Raw genomic sequence first — 22,920 nt, forward strand, 5'->3', positions numbered from 1 at the left:
AGCCTTGTCATCAGGAACATCAATCAATTTCTGCATGCTTCTCCGCACTTTTACAACAAATTCCCCTTGCCGTTCAGTCAACCTTGCGCAACTTTGCATCTTGCTGTCGTGTCTCATTCTTTGTGGAGGCGGTTGCTTGTTGTTGTGCATGCTTGCATAGCCTTCTGTCGCGTGGAAGAAGTCGCAGGGAGGCCATGTGGCAGGTGGCGAGGAGTCGAACTTTGCTTTTTGGAGAGCTGTTCGCTAATAGTTAACAAGATCTCTTGTGTGCGGTTGTGGCTGGTGAGTTGTTGTCAGCAGTATGCCGTTGGCTGTCCCTCCCGCAACATCAGATCCACATACAGCCTGACTCCATGATCGATTCTAATGCGTCGTATCTCAACAAACTTTGTAATCTAAAGTAGAAGTGGCATGACACGTTTACTTTCTCTTTCTTTTTTTTAAGTATTCTGCTGTATGTCACGTAGACCGCTTGCTAATATTTAAGACATCCAGCCCCGAAATCTCATCCCTTTGCTTCCCAAATTGGGTTTCCGATCCGAGGTTTCAGATGTCGTTGGGTTTCACAGACTCAGAAACAATGCCATCCTACGTTGACCCTCAGAGCGATGCAGACAAAACCCGAGCAACACGAAAAGCGCCAGTAACATCGCATGAACATCCAACAAATGAGCTGAAAGACTGCTGCCAGCCGTATCGAAGTTCGACAGGTTCTTCGGAAACCGACCGCGAGGAGACACCACTTGAAGACCTCTGGAAACCTCCCGAACACCGGCCAGATTACAACCCGTTAACGGCATGGACGCCTGACTTCTGGCGTGTAGATGCGAACTCCCGGTACGGGAGAAGGATCTTTCGGAGTTTCATCTTCCCGTGCATAGCCGGACCCTCACCGCTGAAATCGCGAAGAGAAGCCATCCCATGGGCTGATGAATTTGTGCAACAGAACTACCGAGTCTATCGCGGATTCCCAGAAACGGAGAAGTACCATGCCGAGACTAACTCAAAATCCGTCATAGGGAGGCTCGCTGATCTCATCAACGCTTTTTATTTCCATGTATATCGAAGGTCTTTTCGCAAGAAAGTGACGGAGGGCAAAACCCAGCCAATCCAAGACCTTCGCGAACATCTTTACCAAACGCTCAACCTTGATCGCAAAGGCCTCGTCCACTCAAACTGGACGTCATACAACTCACTCAAGCCCGGTGGAGACCACTTTGAGACAGCGATAGCACTGTGGTGCAGCGTGATGAACAACCCTGGCGATGGGGAAGCGTATCGCATCGAACTCCTGGGCAAGCGAGTCGCAATCTTTGGAGCGTCCACGTTCGGGATTCCGGAGATCCAAACGCTTCGCGACAATCCAGTGCGAGCGGTCCAACTCCTGCAGGCACACGCCAAGTCTGTCAATCCAGCCTCTCATACGTTCTTTGACGTACTGGAAGAGAAGGAGCGGAAGATCAGAGACTTGGAATCGCGACTGGGCAGGTACAAGTGCATTGCCGCAGATCTGTATTTCCGTCACATCTTGGAACAGCTACCGGGCTCAGTCCCCCTGGATAGCAACAAAAGACACACGGCAAGCGCAACAAAGCAGTGGGGGGATTTCCTCAAGAAGGCTGTGGAAGGAGCCGACGACGTCCAACACCCGTTGCACCCACTGCTCAGGCTTTTGGATGACAAGCAGAAGATAGCCAGAATGCTTGGGGAGGCCCTTTACCGATCGTTGAGCATCAACATACATCATGAGTTCATCTCTCTCGACTCAAATACGTCAAGGGACGGCTACGGGCATATAATACCTGATCTCCGGTACTCAAAACTGGAGCAAGCTCTCTTCAAGGCAATCCTTCCGTCGGCCGAACAGGCTGGTGCACAACCCGACTGGGATCTTGAAAGGGACAGGTACATTACCACTCCAATTCAAGGCCAAAATTGGCGAGATACAGCTGGTAAATGGAATGAGGATTTCTACGTAGCATGAATTTACCTTAAGGCCCTGGAGTACAGTCCGGATGATAGCGCAAGTGAGGAATGTTTGAGCGCTGATGGAAGTGCATGGGCAGAAATCGTGCGCGCCAAAATAATTCTATGATTCGTGATAAACTAGCCACGACATGAGTTCCAAAATAATTTACTTTCCTCAATCCTGTTTACGGTAACATGTCGCACGTTGCTTGTGCAGACGATTGAAGTCCAAGCGTGGACACCAAATCCCAACAACCAAATTGGTCATGCGCTTCAACATTCTGTCTCTCGTCATGACAGCACACTCCGCATCCGCCGCCAAGAAGCTTCTTAAGAATATAAGCAGCAGCGGCACGAATATATCTTAGCTCCAACAACGCGCACGACTGCAACAACATTGCATATTGAGGAGATAGTGTAGCGTAGAGCGGGAATCGGGATCGGGAAATTTGGTCTTACAAGGGTTCGTTGGGTAAGACGGCGGTTGGTATGCGTATGGAGCACTGGCGTGTCCAGCGTGAGCACTTTGCCGAGTCTACCTTGCCGGACCGATTTGTGGAGGTTGCTTCACTCTTGCCTAGGAGAGAGCACCCGAGCTGGTTCTTCCGTCCTGGTCTTCTTTTGTGGCGGCTGGTCTGGTCTTTCATCGGAGCGTTCAGCGGCAAGGGCAGCTTCATCAATTAGAAGGCCTTCGGCTGCGAGCTCGTCATCTTCGCCCCAGCCGTACATCTCATCTGAACTGAGCTCTTCCTCCGAGTCGGGGACTTCATTAGGCCTTCTGGTAGACGGTCGAACGGGTGACGTTAATGTCTGAAGCGGTACCTCGGCTGTTCTCAGATCGACGTCGGAGAGTCCAGACTTGGGAATGTTAGCACTGGGTGATGCGCAACAGACTTGCTGACTTACAGGTTCAATGATGAATGGAATCACAGCGCCCAGCCCGTCGCCTTCGTTCAGCCCTATCCCGCCAACTTTCACAACGCCAATGTATCTGATTTTTTCCCTCTTCTCATCGTCCATACCAGCCAGTCTCCCCGGATCTGGAGGCCAATCTTGGAAAATCACCAGTCGCGTCGCGATACCATTGTCCCATTCAAGACCTGCCATGGCCGGCACCAGCAATGCATTAGACTCTTCTCGAAACCGAGTCACCACTTGGTTCGTAAGCAAAACCGGAATGTCGCGTACGGCTGCGATCTTGCCTAGTGTAGACACTAGACTACTCATCACAGCATACCTCCGACCCGCTGCCCATTTCGTGTTATCATTTTTATTTCCTTTGGCAGCACCGGTCCTCGGATAAGCGTGGTCGAACAGAGTGGACACGGAGTCAATGACGACCAGCCAGGTTCCTTCTGGAGGGAAAGCCGTAACTGGATGTGCCACCAACGCAAGCAGGTGGGCTAAAGTTGGCGTAGAATAATGGTGAAATCGCGGGAGCATATCAGCAGCAGAGAGGGTCTCGTCAATTGAAGAGCTCGGTCCTTCGGGGGCGGCAGACGGTGGAGCAGACAGCAGTGTCTCTAGACGTGTCTTGGGTACATCCTTGGCCGCATCTGTTGCATGGTCAGCAACAAACGCCAGTGGTGGAGTACAATGTACTCGCCTATCCACACAACATGGCCACCTCGTTGCAGTGCACTCTTGGCTATCTGAAGTCTTGTATCGTCTATTCAGCCGCATGCCCTGAGCCCTGCGCATAGCTTGGGAGATGGATACAGATGTACACATACCCAAGGGCAGTCTTGCCCGAACCCGGAGGACCGTAAACTTCTGTCACCTGGCCCCGGCTGAGCCCGCCTTGTACCGGGGTGGCGGTGCGAGGCTGGAACAGGGCATCGAGCTGCTTGAGGCCGGTTGAGATGGCGCGAGGTCCACTGATTCTGAGAGTGCGCAGGGCTTGAGAAGCGGAGAAAGTGGGGAGCCTGTCTAAAGTCGGATCAGCAGCTGTCGAGTTACAAGGGCTGGAAGCTTACGGGCAGACTGCGAGGAAGATGGCGCGCTGGTGTCCGGAACAACCATTGTTAGCGTACAGAATCCATTGCAAGAGATTCGAGCGAGATTCCAAGCGGTGGGTGAGGATTGACGGGTTGAGGCGCGGGCTGGCTGTGGAAGACGCGTCGTAGGTGGGCGACGCGCGACGTCAGAGTGAGCGAGTCATGCAGATACACTACCCGAGTCATGCACATGTCGCCTTCAGCTAAACCCCCATGTTCAAGCCTCCTGCCACACAACATCGACCGCTCAGAAACCTCGACTTCTGAGAAAGTGTCTCGCGAATGAGGTGGTCGCCTCGCAAGATCACTTACACCTTCTCTCACTCTCTTTACTTGTCTTTCTGAGCCGACCGAGTTTGCTGTCCTGCCTCCTTTCGCTCTCTAAGGAAGAAACTGCTCCGAAAATCGGCAGCATGCTTGCATCAGTCCCAGCTGAGGTTTGGACTGCCGCGCTTTCGCTTTTCCTAATTACTACTCTTTCCATTTCCATCGCTGCCGTAATTCTTGACATCCATCGGGAAGACCATGAAGAGTCAGAACCCCCAGCTGGCTGTCGTCGAATCGGACTTGCTCCGGGAAAGTCGAATTTCCAAGATCAGTACAATCAAAAGTATGCTGAAGGCAGCGACAAGGACAAGTCGTCATGGAAGGTGAAAGCTCTCTGTATCTATCCGGTCAAAAGCTGCTACCCCGTCGAGCTTGACCACGGCGAGGTCGTCCCCTCTGGCATGAAATACGACCGCCAATTCACCTTCGCCCAGCTCATCAGCTCCGTAGCCAAGGATGGAAGTTGGGATATAACCCACCAGTGGTCCTTCATCACTCAGCGTCAGTCACCGCACCTGACCAAGATCACAACCGAGCTCTGGGTTCCCGACCCTTCGTCACCCACCTACTCTCCGAATGCTGAGTGGGTCAAGAGCGAGGGTTGCATTGTCATTTCATTCCCGTATGTGGAAGACAAGCTCTGGGTTCTCGATACACTCGAAAGGCTGGGCACTGCCATTCGCAAGAATTTCCTCATGCAAAAACACCTCGACTACGATGGCCCACGCATCTCCTTTCGCATCCCCTTCAACCCACCTTCAGAGCGCATTAGAAAGAAAGCCTATCCCCTGGAGCCCATGAAAATCTGGGACGAATGCCCCGAGGCACTGAATATGGGAGTCGAAATCCCTGAAGATATCCTCGCCAAGCTGAAATACACACTTGGAATATCAAACCAGCTCTCGCTGTTTCGCGTCCATCCCCAACGCTTCCGCAACGTCTACCGCTGCGCCCCCCGCAAGGGCCAAGATGTGGAGTACCAGCCCGTCGTCGGAATGGCAGACGCCGTAAGCAAACCCCTGATCCCGTGTCATCCAAGCCGTACTCAATTCCACCTTAGTATCCCCTCCACATCATCAATATGGCTAGTGTTCACGATGTCGCCTCTCGCCTTCCCCCCAAATCCGCAGTTCTCGATGCAATCCGCTTCCGAGCCAACATTTACCGTGAGTTCCCAACCGCTGCCGCCGGACAATCTCGTGCTAATGCAATGCTATACAGTCACTGGACCACCTGCCTACGCCGAAGACCATTGGCGCATCGTTCGCATTGGCTCGCGACGCTACCACGTCAGCTGCCGCACAGCACGTTGCACTATGGTCAACGTCAACCCAGCAACTGCCGAGCTAGAACGTAACGAGCCGTACAAGACCATGGCACAGTTCCGGAAGATTGACCCGGGAGCGGCAAAGTGGCCTTGCCTAGGAATGCAGTTGGTTCCATTGAGTGGAGATGAAGGGGAGGTCAACGTTGGGGATGAGATCGTCGTGGAGGAGACGGGCGAACACTGTTATATCCCTCAGGGTCCGTCATAGGCAGAGAGGCAAGATTATCGAGTGGTTGGACGTTGGTTCCTTTGTCCTCTACGGGACGTCACGGTGTATATAATCATGTGAGATTCCGGTTTCTGAGATTTCAAACCTTCATTCGTCCGCATCTCATTTCGCGCTTGGTAAGATTATGTGGAGCCTTGAGTGCTCTCGACGCTCTATCATTTGCGAAGTCTCCCGTGACATCGGATAATCCCTCATTACCCTTATCTTTCACAGCCGTCTTTAAGCCAATAATCCTACCGGTGCCGTCATCCCTCCGATCACTTTTTGAAGCTTACCAGACCCGGATATCCTGGAGTAGTAGAGCACTTGAACCCACAACATCCGTCTGTAGTTCTGTAGCACCGACGGCACACCTATAAACCGCGGTGAAGGCTCGACTGAAACTGATCCAGTCCCTCCCTCCCTCCCCCCACACCGCACAACCATGTAGAATCCCGCATCGCCATCCAACCCAGCCTCACTTCCCACCTCCACCCTTTTCCAACCCACCACCACCACCACCTTGCTGCTGCTGCAGCCCCCCCTCCCTCGCCATCTCCTCCGTCCCCACCATAGCCTCCGGCAGCAAATACACCACATCCCTCCTCCACCCCGTCCTACCCGTCTGGCTGCTGCTTCCCTGACCCGCACCCGCACCCTCCCCTCCCTCCTCTCCCTCCTTCTCACCACCACCATCACCACCAGCACCACCACCGCCGCCCCCCGCAAAATGCGCCCAATCCAACTGATACCCCACCACGCACGCGCACCGCGCACAGCGCTGCACCCACCGCTTCTCGAGCCCGTCCTCGCGCCGCACGATGCGCGGCCGCCGGTCGAGCTGCACGTTCAGCAGGATCGCGTAGTGCCCGTTACCACCTCCAGCACCCGCGGCCGCTGTCGAAGTCTGTTCGTCGGCGGAGGTGGAGGAGGAGGCGGTGGTGGTGGATGGCGGACGAGCGGGCAGCGGGAGGATGTAGGCGCGGTCGAGGAGGGCGGAGTCGTCGCTGCCGTTGGCGCGGCGGGGCAGGGACGAGAGGGGCGTGGTGGTGGCGAGGAGGAGCTGCGTGCAGATGCAGTGGTAGGTGTGGACGGGTGGTGTGGCCGCGGCGTCGGTGGGGGAGGAGGAGGAGGCGGCGGCGGCGGCGGCGCTGGGTTCTGGCGGCGCGTCGACGGAGGCTGTTGTCATGGTTGCGTGTGTGGTCGGATTTTTGGCGGGGTTGTGCGCTTTGGGGGAGGCCTCGGAGGTGCGCTTGAGCTTTGGGAGGGGGTCTCGAAGACGATTGGTATGGTGGGGAGGAGGTTTGCGGGAAATGCGTTGCTGCGCGGTGGTGGATTTTCTGGTCGACGCGCCAAGGCTTGGAAGCAGACGGACGATGACGCGCCTAGAGTATTCTATCTTTCCACCGCAACAACACCCTCTCCTCACCGCCGTCCGTTCCCGCGCTATATCCAACGTACCTAGCAGATATCCCTCGCTGCGACCCCATCGATCCCCCACCAAGCGCAAGCGCGCGACCATGCCACCCCATCCTCTCACCCACCTCCCCCTCCATTTCGGACCTTTCGTCGTGACGCCGCAAGTCTTCCACCTGACGCCGCTCAGCTATGCGCTCGTGAACCTCAAGCCGCTGCTGCCGGGCCACGTGCTCGTGTGCCCGCGCCGCGTCGTCCCGCGCTTCACGTCGCTCACGTCCGCCGAGGTGACGGACCTTTTCGCCACGGTGCAGCGCGTCTCGCGCGTCATAGAGCGCGTCTACGGGTCACACGCGCTCAACATTGCCATCCAGGACGGCCTCGCTGCCGGGCAGAGCGTCGAGCATGTGCACTGTCATGTCATACCCCGGCATGATGCGGATATGGAAGCGAGGGGTGGTGGGGACAAGTTGTATGACATGATGGACGGGGAGGAGGGGGATATTGGCGGCGAGTTGAGGAGGAGGCAAGTCGCGGAGAAGAAACGGAGGTTTGCGGGTCCCGATGCGGATAGAAAGCCGAGGAGTGATGAGGAGATGAGGAAGGAGGCGGAGATGTTGGCAGAGGAGATGGAGAAGGAACTTGATTGAGGGAGTAATAGGCCACTGAGGGGCAGCTGGAGGTGAGGCTACTCAGGGATGACGGAATGAGGTGAACAATATGCCAGTCACAACATGAAGGACCAATGCCCCGGACGATACCACCAGCTTCCAGCGCAAGGAACCTGATTCATGCAACTCCGGGCCCTAGAATTTCGACTTCACGCATCCATTACTCAGACCATCGGATATCTTGATCATACTCAGTCACTGCCTCCACGCAACAACGTCGACGTTCCCGTCCCATAAATCCAATGCTTCTCCTCTCTTCAGTGGACTCTTCTCCTCATCTCCAGGCAATCTCCAGACCGTGATTCCTACCCCGCTCATTTTCAAACTTGTCACGAGCGGACCCAGCAGAACCCTCTCAACGACATAGTTCTTCCTCGCCAGCTCCTCCTTTGCCAGCTCCGCAAAAGCCGCTAGAACCGCATCGCTTGTGCTCCCCAGGCTGTTCAGAGCCAAGACCACACGGTGAGGGTTCTCTGGGGTGGCGCCTCCCGGGAAAGGAACAAACGCTCGATCCTCGTCATCGGTGTTGGTAATCAGGTCAATCATCTGCGCGACGAGCTTCGCCGGCGCTGGGGGAGGCGAAATTTGCTGCAGCCCCGGCTCGCCATGGGCACCCATGCCCAGCTCAATGGTGTCGGGCGGGAGGAGAGGGACTGGAGCCACGGTGCCCGTAGGGAGAGAAACGCTGTAGAGAAAACATCCCCCCGTCAGCCTCGCCATTCATTCATTCCGAACAAACACGCCCTCATAGCCGTGCCTCAAAGGACCGTCCCGGCACTCCCCCCTCGTCCCAAGCCCACCCCAGCCGCCGTCACATGAACCTTGCGAGGGGGAAAGAGAGAGAGGGGCGGGGAAGGGAGATGAGGGGAAGAAGAAGAGAAAAAAAAAAAAAAGAAACCACCACACCACCCCTCCACAGCAAACAGCAACAACTCACCGATCAAACGCCACCCCCACGGTCCCCACATTCGCCACCACCCACTCCATCACCTCCCTCACCCTCTCCAACCCATACCCCACACCCCCCTTCTCCCTCTCCGCCACCCCGCACGCCACCTTCAGCCCGACCAGATGCCCGCTCAGGCCCCTCCGCCCCACCTTGCCGCCCTTGCGCCTCCCCACCGCCACGTCGTCGCCCACCGGCACGAACGCGACGCGGTACCCCAGCGCCTGCGCCCGCGTGATGGCCAGGCCCGCGTTGAGGATGTCGCCCGTGTAGTTGCCGCACACGACGAGGGTGCCGGGATGTTGGTGTTGATGGTGGCTGTCGCCGTTGTCGCCGTCGAGCGGCTGGCATAGCTTGATGGCTTCGAGGATCTGCGCCGCGGTGGGCGACGCGAAGACGTTGCCCGAGACGTAGGCGCTGAGGAAGGACCGCCCGACGAAGCCGCCGAACATGGGTTCGCTGGTTGGGGTGTTTGCGTTAGTTCGGGAGGGAAAGAGAGAGAGAGAGCGTGTAGCGTGGGCTAGATAGGGAAAGTGTAGGGGGCAAGTATGTACAAAGAGAACGAGAAGAAGACGGGGGAGAGAGCGAGAGGGGGACGGGATGAATGCACTTACTGTCCTCCACCAGAGAAACCGATAGTAGTGACGTGGTCCCTGCGGAAGTCGGCCAAGTCGCTGCGGTAGACGATCTTGTGCGTGGGCGCGTACGACAGCGACGGGTGGTGTTGCGTCAGCCCCGTCAGGGCCTCGTGGATGGCGTCGCCCGGCGCGTTGATCAGGTGGAAGGTTTCCTTGGTGGTGGATTGCGCCACCGGGGAGGAAGGGGACGCGGGTGCTTCTGCGGGCGCCATCTCCTCTCTCTTTCTCTTTTCCTTTTTTCCTTCGTCGCCTGTTTGATCTCCTTTTTCTTTTTGCCTTTCTGGTGCACAGTCCCGGACACCTCTTGGATCGATCGATCAGGAACCTTCAGGGCGTCGGTCGTTCGTTTAGTTGTTGAGCAATGGAGAGTGTGGCTTATTTCTTCCTAGTCGGCACAAATCACTTTCTGGTAAAGAGCACTTCAACGTATATCGTCGGAAATGAACGAGAACGATTTTATCTCAGAAATCCCGGATTCATGGCGATAACGGGGCATTCCTCATTACATATGTGTTGCGCCAGCCGCGGGGAAGTGCGGGGGATGAGGCGGAGGAGGGGACACGGGAAGTCCCGAATAGGCAATCCGGGCATCTGCTGTACATACTCAGACATGGCGCTCTCCCGCATCGCTCCTCCGCGGCGATGTTCGGGAACGCTCGAAAGGGGTAGACGCAAGCGCCAGTAGGCTTGGGAGCCTGTGCTACCAAGCCCTCTTTTGCGGTATCTTGAGCGCCCTGGCTGGAAGTCAATCGAACGGGAGATGGGAAGCGGAGATTTTTGAAGTCATATTTATATGTGCGGTGGTTTGGAAAGACACGCTACTTTTAGCCCTTTAATTGTTTCTGCGACCTTCCATTCTGCATGAAACGACGGTCCTAGGACACTACCAAAAAGCACAGAAACCCAAACTTCCCACCTAGAAGTCCCAACTTTAGCTTTTCACAAGAAATAAAAAAGTCGCCCACATCCCGAACCACATTCCCAATTACCCAACCGTCTTTGCAGCAGGCGCAATATCGCTCCCACTCGCACTTCCCGTCCTGCCAGCCGCATCGGCATCCATCTCCTTGCCCTTGACGTTCCCCCACTCCTCGCGATCCGCCTCGACATCCGCCTCGTTAGCCGTCAACTCGGGCAGCTCCTGCGCATCGTCGTCGCTCTCCTCAGGCAGCAACAAGTTCAAGATGAGCGTGACGAAAGCCGTGACCGCAAAGCCCGTCTCAAGGACGAGCACGATGGCGTTGTAGAAGCCGAGCAGCGCGCGGTTCGGGCCGGCGTACGTAAAGACGGTCGAGAACCAGTCCGGGACGAGGGTGGCGCCGTAGCCGATGGCGAGGCCGGCGGTGAGGACGAAGCGGTTGCGGCGCGTGAAGGGGACGGTGGAGATGATGCGGATGCCGGAGACGGCGACGGCGGAGAAGAGGAAGGTCGTCATGCCGCCCAGGACGGCCGAGGGGATGGCGACGAGCGCGGCCGCGAACTTGGCGAAGATGCCCATGACGACCAGCCAGAAGCAGGCGGCGTAGCCGGCCTTGCGGTTGGCGCACCGCGTGAGCGCGATGACGCCGTTGTTCTGCGCGAAGGTGGACATGGGGGTGATGGTGCAGAGGCCGGCGATGATGCCGTTGAGGCCGTCGGCGAGCACGCCGCCTTGGATGCGGCTGTCGAAGAGGGCGCCGTCGACTTGGAGTCGGGAGACGTCGCAGGTGGCGGTGATGTCTCCGATGGCCTCCATGGCCAGGACGATGTAGACGGCCAGTAGTGGTAGTACGATCGGGCCGTATACGGACAGCTTGAACGTGTGCACCCAGATGAACGACGCCGCGGGCGAGGCGTCGATGCCCGAGCGGTCAAAGTAGCCGCACGCCGCCGCCACGATGCAGCCGATGAGCAGGCCCACGACGACTGCGCACGACTTCATGATGGGAGAGCCGAAGCGCTCGCACACGATGATGGACACGAAGACGAGGAAGCCCAGTCCGATGAACTCGGCGCTGCCCCACGGAAGGGGGCGTGGGGCGTAGATGGTGGGGCAGAGCGCATAGATGCCTGTTGGACTTGTCAGGCAGTCGCCGCTGCCGCCCGCCCAGTTCTGGAAGCCGGTCTCGATCAAGCTGATGCCGATGAGCATGACCGTCGGGCCGGTGACGAGCGGCGGGAACAGTTTCTTCAGCATCCGCGGCGGCATGAAGGACATTAGGATTTCGATCAGGGCGCACACGCAGGCGGTGCCGATGATGGCGCCGTAGCCGTCCGGGCACGGCAGCTTGTTGCCATTCGCGTCTGTTGGACAAAAGCCGGTCTCGTACATCTGGGAAAGTGCTCCGGTGGCAACGGGTATGGTGGAGAAGGACGTGCCGACGACGGAAATCAGACCGGTGCCGATGTAGTACGGGGATTTCCAGACGTGAAACCGCGTAATCTGAATAGACGAGAGAATACCGCAGACGATCAAGGACGTCGACACAAGGTACTGCTGCTGCTCCGTCACTAGATTGGCAGCACTCGCGAGGATGATTGGTGGTGTAATGACGCCTGCCAGCATTGCAAGCGCATGCTGGAATCCCAGGAGGAGGGCCAAGAAAACAGGCATCTTGTCATGAAGGCCGAAGAATGGTGCGGCACGGCGCTGCTTCTTGATGAAGGGGATGTTTGGTCTGAAGAGGAAAGCATAGTCGTAGGAACCAATCAGGCCATCCCTTGAAGGCAAGTCAGTACCCAAGATTGTGACTGTGCCCTTCAGAACATATGCTTCACCGCAAATTGAAACACCAGATTCCTTTCAACTGCGTACTGGGCAAAAGCGCTGGATGGATAACCAAAATCACTCACTTTGTAGTAAAAGCCTTCCTCACTCTCCTCACCCTGTCTCCAAAGCTCTGTTTGGGGCCCGTGTCAGGCCCGATGCGATCAGGAGAATCATCCATGGTGATGAAAATTTCCGGATTGACTTTTTTTCCACAAGGGTTTGGTCGAACCTCGTTCGCGGCTGCGGGGCTCAGCGGTTCATGCGGCGTAGACGCGGGTCTCTTTTCAGTTTGCAGACGACCGCTGTCGTCGGAGGCGCTTCAAGATCCCGGTGCCAAAGCCTGAAGCTGAGGGCGACGGACGGTATGTAAGTAGTCGGGGGTGGCGTCTACGGCAGATAGTTTCCCGGACAAGGGGATTGGCTGAAGCTGGGTGCTGCCAAGCCAAGCAGAAAAATCGCGTAGATCCCGCAAGCGAATGGGGGGGCGGGCGGGACAGTCGAGAGTGTGGGTGATGACGATAACGTGAGCAGCGGAAGGCCTATATATCACAGTAGGCGCTGAGGCATATCTCTACATGGCAAGGGCGCGGCGGCGTCGAAAGAAAAATCGGTATCTCTGGCACTCGCGTACCCTTCCCGAAAAGGTGCTCGGGCGGCGCTCTTGGGGGTTGCTGGGAGGAGCTGAACGCGCTCGCTCGCGCTGGAACAGGCCGATGTGCGATCCGGCGTCGTCCTCCGCCGCCGCTTCCATCTCTGGGGGTGCGGAACAGGGCGGGCTGAGGGCGATGCTTGGGTAAAAGGTGCAGTGATGCGTTGCTGATAAGGCGCAGCCTGGCTGTCGGTTGGCTGGCGGCGGGCCCGATAACGGTGGCCTCCGATCCGCCAGTTCGCCGCCAGCACACTACGCCCACAAAAGCACTCGGCATCCCACAAGCCCAGCACTGTGTATCTCCGCCAGACCTCCATCGAGTGTCGGGGCTGCGTTCCGGACCTGGCCCGCTGGCGAGCCCGCCGACCTCCGACAGCTCACTATCTGAAGCCCTCAGCCCGCCTTGTTACATCATTTCCTTCTCCAACTGAATCTCATCGTTGCAAATCATCAACGTCGAATCAGGGCTGCTCAGGAGGGACACGCTGCAATAGGCCATTCCAGATGGATGGGACCAACCCACTGGGCTATGTGTGGTTGTCCTTCGCATATCCAGGCTGAACCTTTCCGTCGGCCCCTCGTGCACACCAGCCGCGGCACACTACAACAACCGCTATGTGTACCGATTGGAACTCCATCTCTACGTTATTGGTATCCTTTCCGCACGTATGCCAGTGCCATCTCGGCCAAGAGCCTTCGGAAATCTGATGATGCTCGATCAAAGCGGCAAGGTTGCTCCTGACAGGTCGGCTGCAATGAGGACATGGTGAGTGTAGGGCGCGTCGAGAACGATGGGTCTGGACGGACTGGCATTGAGGGTTGAGTGAATGTCGCAGCGTGGCAGTTTATTAATGGTGTTTGACGGTGCCTTCTCCGTGGCGAAGGGTTCGGGCTTAGATCGTAAGGTCCACATTTGTCTCCACTGTGCTGCTCTCGTTCATGAGTCAGTTGTTACAGTTATACTCGGTATACAGACCTCTGATCTTTGACAACAACCAGTCCTCCGTTTGCCACGGCCGGCCCTCGTGCCCCGCATGTCGGACTTCGTATAGTGTTCAGGACACAATTCCGGACACAATTCCGGACGATCGTAGTGGTTTCCTCGACTAAACTCTGATTATGCCGAGCCTGCGCCGTCGACACTGTCTTAGACCCGTTGTCGTCGAGGAATGTTTCCATTCCAGCGTCGATTCCCAAAACTCGTGGCAAATACAAACAATCCGACTCAACTAGGACGAAGGCTCTGCGCTGGAGTCGAGTCTCGCGGCCGCGCTGTGGTCGAATCGTCTCGATGATTCTCTTGCGCCGCCACGGTGGCGTGACCCTTTTGCGCAGCCAGAGCCAGATGAGGATCATTGCACTCGTTTCGTTGTCCATGGACCATGACAACGAGCCTCATCCGCGCAGAGCGCAACCAGACTTGGGGTTCCGGCGTTGGAAGATGTAGGCGCGGATGCCGCGTTGATGCCATTGCGCAAAGCCGGGAACCAACTTCCACGTCCAGACGTTGGAAGGTGGCAACGCGAATGCCGCAGCGTTGCCTCTGCACTGCATATGCAATCTCCTGTGCCGTGGATGAAAGCTCCTTCGTGCTGGCCAGGGCCCAAAAATCGGCTTCAGACGTTCGACGATGCCGCCGACGGCATTGGCGGCAAGCCGGTCCCAAAGTAGTAACAGGGGTGTACAAATCTCATTAAACTCACCGGTAGCCACGCAGGCTCAAAAGCCTTGACAGCGTCAGCAGAAAAGACAAATAGAGGGTCATGTCCTGCACGCTGGTGCGAAAGCATGCTGACAGCACAGCAGATACGTGTCTTACTGGACCAGGCACGATCACCGGCTGGCGGGTCAAAGATATCATCAACGTGGAAGCGTTGGGATTCCGGCCAAGCGGCCATGGCTGGCGAGCGTGTGATTGCAAGTAGGCAGTCACGTAGTGGTAGTCGCGTAGCGCACGCGGGCGAGGGGATACCCAGGGTGCCAGGCTTCTGGCCTCAACGCTTCCAGTTGCGTGTGGAGGCCGCCGGCGGGAGAACGAGAGCCCGTTTGCGGGACAATACGGCCGTGTGTCGACACAACTCTCAGGGAGCGAGGGCCATGTGAAAGCCGGATCAAAAGACAGGCTCCCCACATGAGACAGGGCTGCTTGCCAACAGACGCGATTGCGATGTGCCACAGCACCAGCGATTGGCGGCGGCCGAAGGACATGCGGAGGGCCCAACAACATGATGTCTTCGAGAGCCGAGGTCGGCCGCTGATTGGCGTCGGACATGTGGACTGCGGATCGCTGCCCCAGAAGCTGATGCAGCATGGAGTTGCCACCATAGGGCTGAAGGGGCTGGAGCTGAGGGCGGCCGGAAGCTGGCGAGGCGCAGCTGGGCGCGGGAGCGCACAGGAGAAGGCGTGCCTTCTTCGCGAGGGCGGGCACGTCTTGGTCGTCTCTGCAGCGGGCACACGGCAGCCTGACGTTCCAGGTCGCGGCGCAGGAACAAGGGCAGAAGGGGCCAGGACCAGGCAGGACCAGGCAGGACCAGGGCCCTCGCTTCCGGCTGATACCCGCGCACCTGCCGCGACGGTGGCGGTCCGGCGAATCACAGCTGCCACCGCCGCGACACGCGGCCCGTGCTCGCATTTTCGTTGAGGGCGGTACTGCTCGGTGTTGGGGAGAAGCTGGGGAGCGGCTTCAGCACGCAGAGCACCCACCACCTTTTTTTTCTGTTTGCCTCAATGTCGCTACGTAAATACTACTCCCGCCGCCGCCCCCTCCACCTTCCCCTTTCTTCAGCCCGCTCGTTCACCTGCTCCCTCTCCCGCACCCCGCCCTCTGGATAGGCATTGCCCACGGCCACCACTTCATTCGTTGTTGCTGACGCCGTCCGCTGCCACCATGCCCTCGCACCAGCCTGTTGCCGGCGACGAGGCCGTCAAGCCCGAGTTCCTCTCGGAGCAGCCTTCGCCCATGGCGAAGACGTCGGAGCCCAACCGCAACCCCAAGTACGACCCGGCCAAGAAGCACATCACCGAGTACCCCATCACCCGCCAGAACTGGTACAAGCATGTCGACTGGCTCAACGTCTATTTCATCGGCGGCATCCCGCTGATGGGCTGCATCGCCGCCTGGTGGACTCCTTTGACCATGAAGACGCTTCTCTGGTCGGTTCTCTACTACTACTGGACCGGTCTTGGCATCACTGCCGGCTACCACCGCCTGTGGTCCCACACCTCGTACAAGGCCACTCGCCCTCTGGAGATCTTCCTCGCTCTTGTCGGCGCCGGTGCCGTTGAGGGCTCCATTCGATGGTGGTCCCGCAACCACCGTGCTCACCATCGCTACACGGACACGGACAAGGACCCTTACTCGGTCCACAAGTACGTCTCTGCCCTGCTCTGTCACGTCACTCTTCTGACCTTTGCTCTAGGGGCCTCCTGTACTCGCACATTGGCTGGATGGTTATGAGACAGAACCCGAAGAGGATTGGCCGCACCGATATCTCGGACCTGAACGACGACGCTGTTGTTGTTTTCCAGCACAAGCACTACGTCAAGCTCGTCCTCTTCATGGGCATCATCTTCCCCACCCTCGTTTCCGGCCTCGGCTGGGGCGACTGGATGGGAGGCTTCATCTACGCCGGCATCCTCCGCATCTTCTTCGTCCAGCAGGCCACCTTCTGCGTCAACTCGCTTGCCCACTGGCTCGGTGACCAGCCCTTCGACGACCGCAACTCTCCTCGTGACCACGTCGTGACGGCTTTGGTCACGCTTGGTGAGGGCTACCACAACTTCCACCACGAGTTCCCCAGCGACTACCGCAACGCCATCGAGTGGTTCCAGTACGACCCCACCAAGTGGTGCATCTGGACCTGGAAGCAACTTGGCCTTGCCTACGACCTGAAGCAGTTCCGCGCCAACGAGATCGAGAAGGGCCGTGTTCAGCAGGCCCAGAAGAAGCTTGACCAGAAGCGCGCCAAGCTCGACTGGGGTGTCCCTCTTGACCAGCTTCCCGTCATGGAGTGGGACGACTACGTCGACCAGGCCAAGAACGGCCGCGGCCTTATTGCGATTGCCGGTGTTGTCCACGACATTACGGACTTCATCCAGGATCACCCCGGTGGCAAGGCAATGATCCGCTCCGGTCTCGGCAAGGACGCCACCGCCATGTTCAACGGCGGTGTTTACGACCACTCCAACGCCGCCCACAACCTGCTCTCCACCATGCGCGTCGGCGTCATCCGCGGCGGCTGCGAGGTTGAGATCTGGAAGCGCGCCAACCAGACCAAGAACGTCGAGGTTTTCAAGGACTCGTACGGCAAACGTGTCGTTCGTGCTGGTGAGCAGCCTACCAAGGTTCGCCAGCCCATGGTCAGCGCTGGCGCGGCATAGGTTCAGTGGCGGCTCCACGGATCGGAAAAAAAATTATCGCAGGATCGGGATGGTGGTGTGAACAAGATTTGCAGTTTGGCAAACACTGGGCTTGATTTTAGAGGCGTTTTGGAAGGTAGCGGGCATTGTTGCTATTGCGTTTATGAAGTGAGACTACCTCACAGACCGTGGTCCCAGAAAGCGACACGGGTTGGGCGGGCATGCGAGTCGTTTGACGCGACTCTAATGGCTAGACTGAAGAATTCGATGGTCACTGCATTGTGACACATTCATCGCTCATGACTACTACCCATGCAAGTATCTTGGTGTGACTTCCCATCTGTTGTCAAAGCGACAGGCAGGCGACAGGCAGCCTGCCAGAAATAGTGTCCCAAGTCTTGCGTGTGCTTTGTACCGCTGACTGGCGACAAAGTGACTTGATCACGACTCAGCTGTCACAGAAGTCACACAGCAGACGGACTACACTAGCCCGACCCTTTAGACCCTCAACAACCAAAACCCGCAAGCGCGCGTGCGCTTGCTCGTGACTAAGCCTGCTGCCGCTGCTGCAAGGCCGCCACGCGACATTCCTTTCCGACCCAGCACTTTTCGCCACCCCCAGCCACACCCGCGACTTAGGCAAGGGCACACTTTTCTCGAAAGCAAAAATCCAGCCCCAACTTCGGGACCAACACATCCGACCGACGCACCGCACCGCTGCACCGCCGCACCGCCGCAGCTGCACGCTTACGGACCACCTGTCACCTCCAACATACAGGTTTGGGGTTGGAACGGACGGCGGCACCAAACTGCCGTGTCGGCATACCGGATCGCCTGACTCATCGCCCCGCTGCCCAGAGTCGGTTGTGCGATTCATACCGAAAGCAGACGGCCTTTGACGTCATCATCATCACCCCGGTTCATCAGGTCCTCCCCCCCACCACCATCGATCACCGAAGGTTATTGCCGGAACAAGGTCCCCACCCATGCTGCCACGCAGACGGAGAACCGCGTTTCCGCATCCCGGTGATGAGCAAGCCTGGGTGACGGACGACGGCGAGGAGAGCACGACGACGGACGATGATGGAGGCGAGAACGGATCGGGTGGCGGTGGGGGCCAGGTCGGACGGAGCCGCCCTCTTTCTCCTCCTCTTCCTCCTCCTCCCGCAGCGCGCCGCCGACAGCAAGTCAGGCCGGCGAAGCGGCTGAAGCGGGACGGTGAGGGCGCTCGTAGTACTGCTACTACTACCGCGGCTGCGGCTGTTGATGAGGATGTCTCGGATCGGTCGGGGGAGCGCGGACGGGGAACGTCGGCGCCGTTGAGGAGCTTGGAGAGGGGGATCAGTCCGCCGGCGAGGAGAGTTGTGGATGGTGAGGCCGAGACGGCGGAGGACGTGGAGGATGAAGTGCAGAAGGTGGTGGCTACGGGGAAGAAGGTGGGCGTGGTGCCTGCTGCGGAGAACAACCGTCGGCGACGAGAGGCTGAAGAGGTGTTGGACAAGGTTGCCACGGCGCCTCCAGCAGCATCGTTTGTCAAGAACGATAGTAATGCGGGGATGGGGAAGACTACGTTCGTTCCATCGCCAATTCAGCTTACGCGCATACGCGATCTTCCTTCGGCTGCCAATGTGGACTCTGTCGCCCTGAAAGATATTTTGGGCGATCCGCTGATTGTTGAGATGTGGCAATTCAACTACATGTTCGATGTGGATTTCCTGATGAGTGCTCTAGATGAGGACGTGAGGGATAGTATGAGGGTCAAGGTCGTGCATGGAAATTGGCGCAGAGAGGACGCTCAGAGGCAATTGCTGGAGCAGTGGGGGAAGCAATACCCCAACCTCGAAGTCATCCAAGCTTGGATGCCGGAAGCTTTTGGAACACATCACAGCAAAATGATGATCCTCATCCGTGCAGACGACTCCGCACAAGTTGTCATTCATACCGCCAATATGATCGCCAAAGACTGGACGAACATGACCAACGCCGTCTGGCGCTCTCCACTCCTGCCTCTTTCACCCGGCATGGGCCAACCTCATCAGAATACATCCGTATATACTTCCGCAAGCAATATCAACGCAATTGGCAACATAAATCATCCCGTCGGCACAGGGCAGAGATTTAAGATCGACCTTCTTCGTTACCTGTCCGCTTACGGCAAGCGTCTCAGCGCCTTGACAAAACAGCTCGTCCAGTATGACTTCTCTACCATCCGCGCCGCACTCGTGGCAAGCACTCCGGGCCGCGTAAAGCTTCAAGATGCAAACCCTACCGAGCGGACATCTTGGGGCTGGGTCGGGCTGCGCGAAGTCCTCGGCCAGATCCCGCTTACCACCGCGCCGTCATCAAGCACAGCGGCCAGCGAGCAGCACATGACCGTCGCCCAGATCTCCTCGATAGCCACGCTCGACCAGACCGGCGCGTGGCTGGACCACTTCCGCTCCGTCCTCGGAACGAGTAAGCACACCTCCTCCAATCCACCACCACCACGCCCACCCCGCCCCAAACCAGCGGCGGCGGCAGCGGCAGCCACAGCAGCAGCGAACCAGTCCCACGACCGCCGCCGCCGCCACCGCCCGCCATCCTTCCACATCGTCTTCCCCACCGCCGCCGACGTGCGCGCCTCGCTCGACGGCTACCGCGCCGGCGCCTCCATCCACTTCAAGACGCGCAAGACGGCCGCCCAGCGCAAGCAGCTCGCCTACATGCGTCCGCGCTTGTGTCGGTGGAACACCAGCGGCGGCGGCAATGATGGGCAGCAGCAGCAGCAGCCGAAGGCGGCAGTGGCACTGGCATGGAGAAGCCCGGCGGCGCCGCACGTCAAGACGTATGCGCGGTATGCGACGACGGTGGACGCGGCGACGCGGGTCGAGTGGGCGATGCTGACGTCGGCGAATCTGTCGACGCAGGCGTGGGGGGCGCTGCCGGCTGCTGCTGCTGCTGCTGCTGCTGCCGCCGCTGCTGCTGCTACTACCGTGAGGAGCGGTGGAGGGGACGGCGTTGACGGCGGCGGCGGGGTTGGGGGGATGAGGGAGAGGAAGAGGAAAGAAAAGCACGATGGTGGTGGTGGTGAGGAGGAAGGGAAAGAGGTCAGGATATGCAGTTGGGAGATTGGCGTTGCGGTGTGGCCGGCTTTGTTTGGGGAGGGGAGCGATGGTGGGGGAAAGGAGAGGGCGGCGGTGATGGTGCCGGTGTTTGGGAGAGATGAGCCGAGGGCGGAGGATGTGAGGGGGTTGAGCGGTGGTGGTGGCGGTGGTGGTGGCGAGGCTGTGGTGGGCTGGCGCATGCCGTATGATTGGCCGTTGACGCCATATCAAGAAGTCGATGAGCCGTGGTGCGCGACGGCGAGGTATGAGGAGCCGGACGTGAATGGGTTTGTGTGGGAGGGGTTCTGAAAGACGGCATTTTTCGGACAAAGCTATGCCAGAATAGCTTCGGTATCAGTCAATCAACGGAGGCATTAGGCACGGATAAGGAAGTCAGTAATAAGATAATGAAAGTTTTGACAAGGAACAAGATTAACTATCAATACAAGACGTATTCCGGAGCGTTGTGACCACAGTGGCGGCCATTGATTGTTCTTCGGAAGTGTTTTACCGTCTGTACAGCTGAAATACTGCGTCGGGTTGTTGGCTACCCAGGCGATCACGGATCTTACTAAAAATAAAACTCCCAAAAATCTGGAAGTCAAGGCAAGAGATTGCCTAGAGCCTCGTGGCTTCCCTTTTTGTCACTCCCTAGACCTCCTCCGAGTTGCGCCACTTCAGTCATTTGGTTCCGTAACTGCGCCTCGACTGTTTGTGCGCCCCTCTCAATAACTTGCTGAACCACTCGATCTGAACGAGGGACTGACAGCCTGTTTCTCGAAATCTGCACGGTGAATAAGCTCGTGAACGGTCAAACGGATGGTGCCAAGTTGGGGGTTGGACGTTTGGCGACTCACATGGACATGGTGTATCGCTTTCATCGCCAAGGCGAAAAATCAAACGGTATATGCGTTTCCACTGTTCTTCTTCGCTCATGGTCTTGCTCCTCCAGCGGCTGATTTCGCGCAGCTGTTCCGTGGTGATGTTTTCCGGGACTGGCATCTCGTCTTTCTTGGTGCATTTCCGCGCAGCTCTGAGATGCTGATTCAGAGCGTCCACGTCCTTAAATGTCGCGAAGCAGTTTAGGCATTGGCTGACTGCCCGATGGATGCTGTATATATGGTGTCTACGTACCTCGTTTAGCGCGAGTCTCTGAGTGAAAGCTGAGCTCAACTCACCTCGTACGGGCTACCGAGCTGAATCCTTCACAGAAACAAGTCCTGGGCTGATCCGATTTGTCCGGGTCATGTTTGAAGAAGGGACAGGCGAACTTTCGGCACGTTTCGGAAGACTCTCGATCCCCAGAAGGTGATGGCTTGCGGGCCCTTTTGTTGCCGCGGCCATCATTTTCAGAATCGCTGTTCTCGGCGGCTCTTCGTTTGCTGCTTTGATTTGACGGCCCCAGGACCGTGGCCCAGAAGCGCCCTCTTCATCGGTACTTCGACCAGGGCCAGCAGTCTCCAGCAACCCGTCCATGAGTCTGTCAGCGACTGTGCGGTTCATGGCCGTTGTGAACGCTTCAACGATAGTCGGAGGTGGATGGGGCGAACTTCCAGAACATGATGGACGAGAAGTTATTCCAGTGGATTCAGCAGCAGGAGGCGGCGGGGGTGGTGTATCATGGCCGCAGGTCGGGCTACTGAAAGCCTCGGTTTCGGGAATGCTGGCAGAATTAAAGGCGCCGGTGTCCACGTCGCTGGCTTCTGGGCTGGAGAAATTTTTCAAATTTGCTTGTGGCTCGCTCTGAAGAATTACGTCGTGTGAGAATAACTAAACCGTGGTAGAGAGGGTGGTCGTACCCAACGAGCGCGATCCGGGACAGTGATCAGTTCGCACATTTCGGCCAGTTCTGACCGACGCGCTTTGGTATGAATAAATCGTGCTGCAATCTTGGAGGAGTAGTGTGCGTGCTGTTGGGTCGAGGCTACGTGTGGGCTACGTGGAGGCGCCTACGTACGGACAGCCAGAATGGAAGGCACGATCGGAAAGAGCAAAGACTCGTGTCATACGCCACTCACCACCATATAGCCTACAATATCGGAGGCTGGATGCAATCAGGCGGCCCAGGCGCGCAGAAGGTAAACAGCGCTCAATAGATCATCCAGCTATCAACTTCACTTCATTCACCCGGCTGTGATTACCGACTGACATGATACTACCTAAACCAGCATGAATGTCCAAGTATTCTGGGAGGCTACGGTAGTGGGCATGGGCGCGACTGATGATGGAACACTACAGCAATTTGAGTATCCCATGACTCTCAAAGACGCACCACAACGGCCTCATTCGGCTTGACCAACGTGGACGCCGGAAGGATTCAAGTGATGTGGGGCAGCTTTCGTCCTTTGCTTCTTCCCGGAAGAGATGATAGACGCAGTCAAAATGCTGTGCTGCTACAGGCTCAGAAAGACGGTCTTAGGTGGCATCCGTAGTCCGTACATAGACGGTCCCATACTGTCTTGGCTTCGTAACTGCAAGGCCAGCCAATGACATCATCGTTGGACATCAGGGTAAAATATTACCCGTCTCAAAGGCAGCTGCCATTATCTACGAACACTATTCAACATTCCGAAAATGCCGAC

At 57.5% G+C, this 22,920-nt stretch overlaps 9 protein-coding genes across 9 annotated transcripts; 5 read left to right on the forward strand and 4 right to left on the reverse strand.

The window, feature by feature from the left end:
• Nucleotides 1-580: 580 nt before the first annotated feature.
• BKCO1_1100001 (uncharacterized protein) lies at nucleotides 581-1,984 on the forward strand (the record flags this gene model as incomplete). Its single annotated transcript, XM_020270264.1, has 1 exon — nucleotides 581-1,984. One exon carries the CDS (start codon nucleotides 581-583, stop codon nucleotides 1,982-1,984), a length of 1,404 nt encoding a protein of 467 aa, XP_020125068.1.
• Nucleotides 1,985-2,535: 551 nt separating this feature from the next.
• BKCO1_1100002 (p-loop containing nucleoside triphosphate hydrolase protein) lies at nucleotides 2,536-3,990 on the reverse strand (the record flags this gene model as incomplete). The annotated part of the gene is made up of 4 exons (XM_020270269.1): nucleotides 2,536-2,826; nucleotides 2,875-3,574; nucleotides 3,702-3,897; nucleotides 3,945-3,990. 4 exons carry the CDS (start codon nucleotides 3,988-3,990, stop codon nucleotides 2,536-2,538), a joined length of 1,233 nt encoding a protein of 410 aa, XP_020125070.1.
• Nucleotides 3,991-4,378: 388 nt separating this feature from the next.
• On the forward strand, nucleotides 4,379-5,827 carry BKCO1_1100003 (mosc domain protein; the record flags this gene model as incomplete). Its single annotated transcript, XM_020270270.1, has 3 exons — nucleotides 4,379-5,299; nucleotides 5,353-5,458; nucleotides 5,514-5,827. The coding sequence occupies 3 exons, from the start codon at nucleotides 4,379-4,381 to the stop codon at nucleotides 5,825-5,827; spliced, it is 1,341 nt and encodes a 446-aa protein (XP_020125069.1).
• A 478-nt stretch (nucleotides 5,828-6,305) lies between these two features.
• Nucleotides 6,306-7,016, reverse strand: BKCO1_1100004 (uncharacterized protein; the record flags this gene model as incomplete). The annotated part of the gene is made up of 1 exon (XM_020270271.1): nucleotides 6,306-7,016. One exon carries the CDS (start codon nucleotides 7,014-7,016, stop codon nucleotides 6,306-6,308), a length of 711 nt encoding a protein of 236 aa, XP_020125072.1.
• A 331-nt stretch (nucleotides 7,017-7,347) lies between these two features.
• BKCO1_1100005 (hit domain protein) lies at nucleotides 7,348-7,893 on the forward strand (the record flags this gene model as incomplete). The annotated part of the gene is made up of 1 exon (XM_020270272.1): nucleotides 7,348-7,893. One exon carries the CDS (start codon nucleotides 7,348-7,350, stop codon nucleotides 7,891-7,893), a length of 546 nt encoding a protein of 181 aa, XP_020125071.1.
• Nucleotides 7,894-8,109: 216 nt separating this feature from the next.
• BKCO1_1100006 (dak kinase) lies at nucleotides 8,110-9,710 on the reverse strand (the record flags this gene model as incomplete). The annotated part of the gene is made up of 3 exons (XM_020270273.1): nucleotides 8,110-8,599; nucleotides 8,852-9,319; nucleotides 9,475-9,710. 3 exons carry the CDS (start codon nucleotides 9,708-9,710, stop codon nucleotides 8,110-8,112), a joined length of 1,194 nt encoding a protein of 397 aa, XP_020125074.1.
• Nucleotides 9,711-10,483: 773 nt separating this feature from the next.
• On the reverse strand, nucleotides 10,484-12,425 carry BKCO1_1100007 (purine permease; the record flags this gene model as incomplete). Its single annotated transcript, XM_020270274.1, has 2 exons — nucleotides 10,484-12,197; nucleotides 12,331-12,425. 2 exons carry the CDS (start codon nucleotides 12,423-12,425, stop codon nucleotides 10,484-10,486), a joined length of 1,809 nt encoding a protein of 602 aa, XP_020125073.1.
• Nucleotides 12,426-15,783: 3,358 nt separating this feature from the next.
• Nucleotides 15,784-17,276, forward strand: BKCO1_1100008 (acyl-desaturase; the record flags this gene model as incomplete). The annotated part of the gene is made up of 2 exons (XM_020270275.1): nucleotides 15,784-16,265; nucleotides 16,316-17,276. 2 exons carry the CDS (start codon nucleotides 15,784-15,786, stop codon nucleotides 17,274-17,276), a joined length of 1,443 nt encoding a protein of 480 aa, XP_020125067.1.
• A 965-nt stretch (nucleotides 17,277-18,241) lies between these two features.
• BKCO1_1100009 (tyrosyl-dna phosphodiesterase) lies at nucleotides 18,242-20,647 on the forward strand (the record flags this gene model as incomplete). The annotated part of the gene is made up of 1 exon (XM_020270276.1): nucleotides 18,242-20,647. One exon carries the CDS (start codon nucleotides 18,242-18,244, stop codon nucleotides 20,645-20,647), a length of 2,406 nt encoding a protein of 801 aa, XP_020125066.1.
• Between the last annotated feature and the right edge of the window lie 2,273 nt (nucleotides 20,648-22,920).

This window comes from Diplodia corticola, assembly GCF_001883845.1.
Source record: "Diplodia corticola strain CBS 112549 chromosome Unknown scaffold110, whole genome shotgun sequence".
Taxonomy (NCBI): Eukaryota; Fungi; Ascomycota; class Dothideomycetes; order Botryosphaeriales; family Botryosphaeriaceae; genus Diplodia; species Diplodia corticola.